Source organism: Diabrotica undecimpunctata, chromosome 3 (assembly GCF_040954645.1).
Source record: "Diabrotica undecimpunctata isolate CICGRU chromosome 3, icDiaUnde3, whole genome shotgun sequence".
Taxonomy (NCBI): domain Eukaryota; kingdom Metazoa; phylum Arthropoda; class Insecta; order Coleoptera; family Chrysomelidae; genus Diabrotica; species Diabrotica undecimpunctata.
The window spans coordinates 72,150,737-72,152,652 of NC_092805.1; the positions used below are offsets into that span (position 1 = coordinate 72,150,737).

The 1,916-nt window shown below is 29.8% G+C and overlaps 1 protein-coding gene across 1 annotated transcript; it reads right to left on the minus strand.

Moving 5' to 3' along the window:
- Window positions 1–331: 331 nt before the first annotated feature.
- Window positions 332–1,540, minus strand: LOC140435873 (uncharacterized). Its single transcript, XM_072524587.1, has one exon. It carries the CDS (start codon window positions 1,538–1,540, stop codon window positions 332–334), a length of 1,209 nt encoding a protein of 402 aa, XP_072380688.1.
- Between the last annotated feature and the right edge of the window lie 376 nt (window positions 1,541–1,916).

A 1,916-nucleotide genomic window follows, 5' to 3' on the forward strand; every position in this document is an offset into this window, starting at 1 on the left:
AATAATTTTTCTTTTCCAACCCTTTGACGTAAACTGCATCAGCGTTTTGTGTAATATCCTTTAAAATATTTGCAAAATGATAAAGGGGTGTAAAACCAAAATTCCAATCAATGCAGTGATGATTTCTTGTTAACCAAGTTGCCTGTCTGTGTAAATCGGAAGACAACATTCTAATAGGAAACGGAGACTTGAATACATAATGACAAATTTGTGTTCCATTAAAAGCAGCAAGTTCTTTCACTACAAATTTATTATTTTCTATTTTAAACCCTTGAACGTCTATTACCAGATTCATTTTAACAACTAACATTTTGACTATGATACAGACCTTTTATTGCTGTCTCACAATTTTAGTTAAAGGATTGTAAGAGAATTCTTTTTCATGCAATATTAAGAAATAAGCGGAAACATTGTTTCCTACAGATTTACTAGTTTCAAATTCTATTCTCAAAACAACAGAGCCACTTTGAATTATTTCTTTTTGTCTTGAACAATCAGTATGCACTATAGGAGCATTCTTTTTAAATTCTTCTGGACTGAATATTGGTTGATTAGTTTGAATATGATAATAAGATTCTTGGAAATTAGCAAAAATCTCATACAACGTTGCAAAACGGTTGGTGTCAAAATCTAAGTTGAGATCTTGATAAGGATATCGCTCCGAATTAAGAAACATACGGATATTTGTTAGATTGCAGTGATCAAATTTACTCATATCTTTCAGCATTTTTCCTTTTCGACCATCATGGAAAGCTACTACAATGTGTCGAGGACTTTCTAGCTTTGTAGTTGTTTTTACTGGCCAAGTATGACGTGTTGAATTATTTAAAGTGGGATACTCAACCAATTCCCAACTTCTAAATTTAATAGGTAGTTCTATGTTACTACGAACTATTTTGTTTAATCGCAATTGTTCGCTAATATTGGGTAAAATATGAGGTACATTCCAATATAGTTTATTAATTGCAATTTTTGGTTTTTCTGTTTCATCTGTAGCAATAATAGCATCAATATCATCTTTATCTCGTATTAAGACTAATTCTTGTCTCATGTTTATTATAATTTTTTGAAAATCTTCGAAAAATCCGGACCAAATTTTTAACGGTATGCATACGTTAAAATTCCCATGATTATCAATTACCAGTTTATCACCTTTTGGAAACCATCCAGCATTTTGTAAGAGTTTACTCTGATTTTCATTAAGAGACAAATAATTTTTCAAAGTCGAAATTAAACCAATATTTTGTACAGAATCAATTATAACACCATTTAACTCATACCTTAATTCCCTAAATAAATATGATATACCGTTATTAATAAATTGAAATTTTGTTGGAACTTGATTTTTATCGGTTAACATTTGACCTTCGATGTAAATATAACTGTTACATAGTAAAGTATAGGCGTCTAGATCTTGGATAGGAATTCTAATTTCATCATTATAGTTTAAATTTGATGTATATGGTTGATAAGTGTGATACTGATAATCTTCAATAGTTGTATCGCTAAAAGGTTGACCCAACACATGTAACATTTCCATTATATTAAAACTTGATAACCAAGTGATTTCAAAAATTTACGATTTTTAGATGTTAACAGCTTAGATGTTATCCTTCTACTAATTGTTTTAATGAGATGAGGTCTTTTATAGGAATGTTTGGGATAATTACTTTGATGAAACTGCAAAACCATTTTACTCAATTTTTTTAAGATGTAGCCGAACAGTAATTGTCTCTTTATTAAAATTAACTAAATTTCCTTGTTGATCTAAAACTCGAACAGTTATGTTGCTTATCGTCTTGTTGCTTACAGGATAATACAAGATGGTTAACGGTTGCTCGACTATTTTATACCCATTAGGAACTTGAGGAAAAAATTGATGAATAATATGCACAGCCTTTCCATTTAAGAAAGAT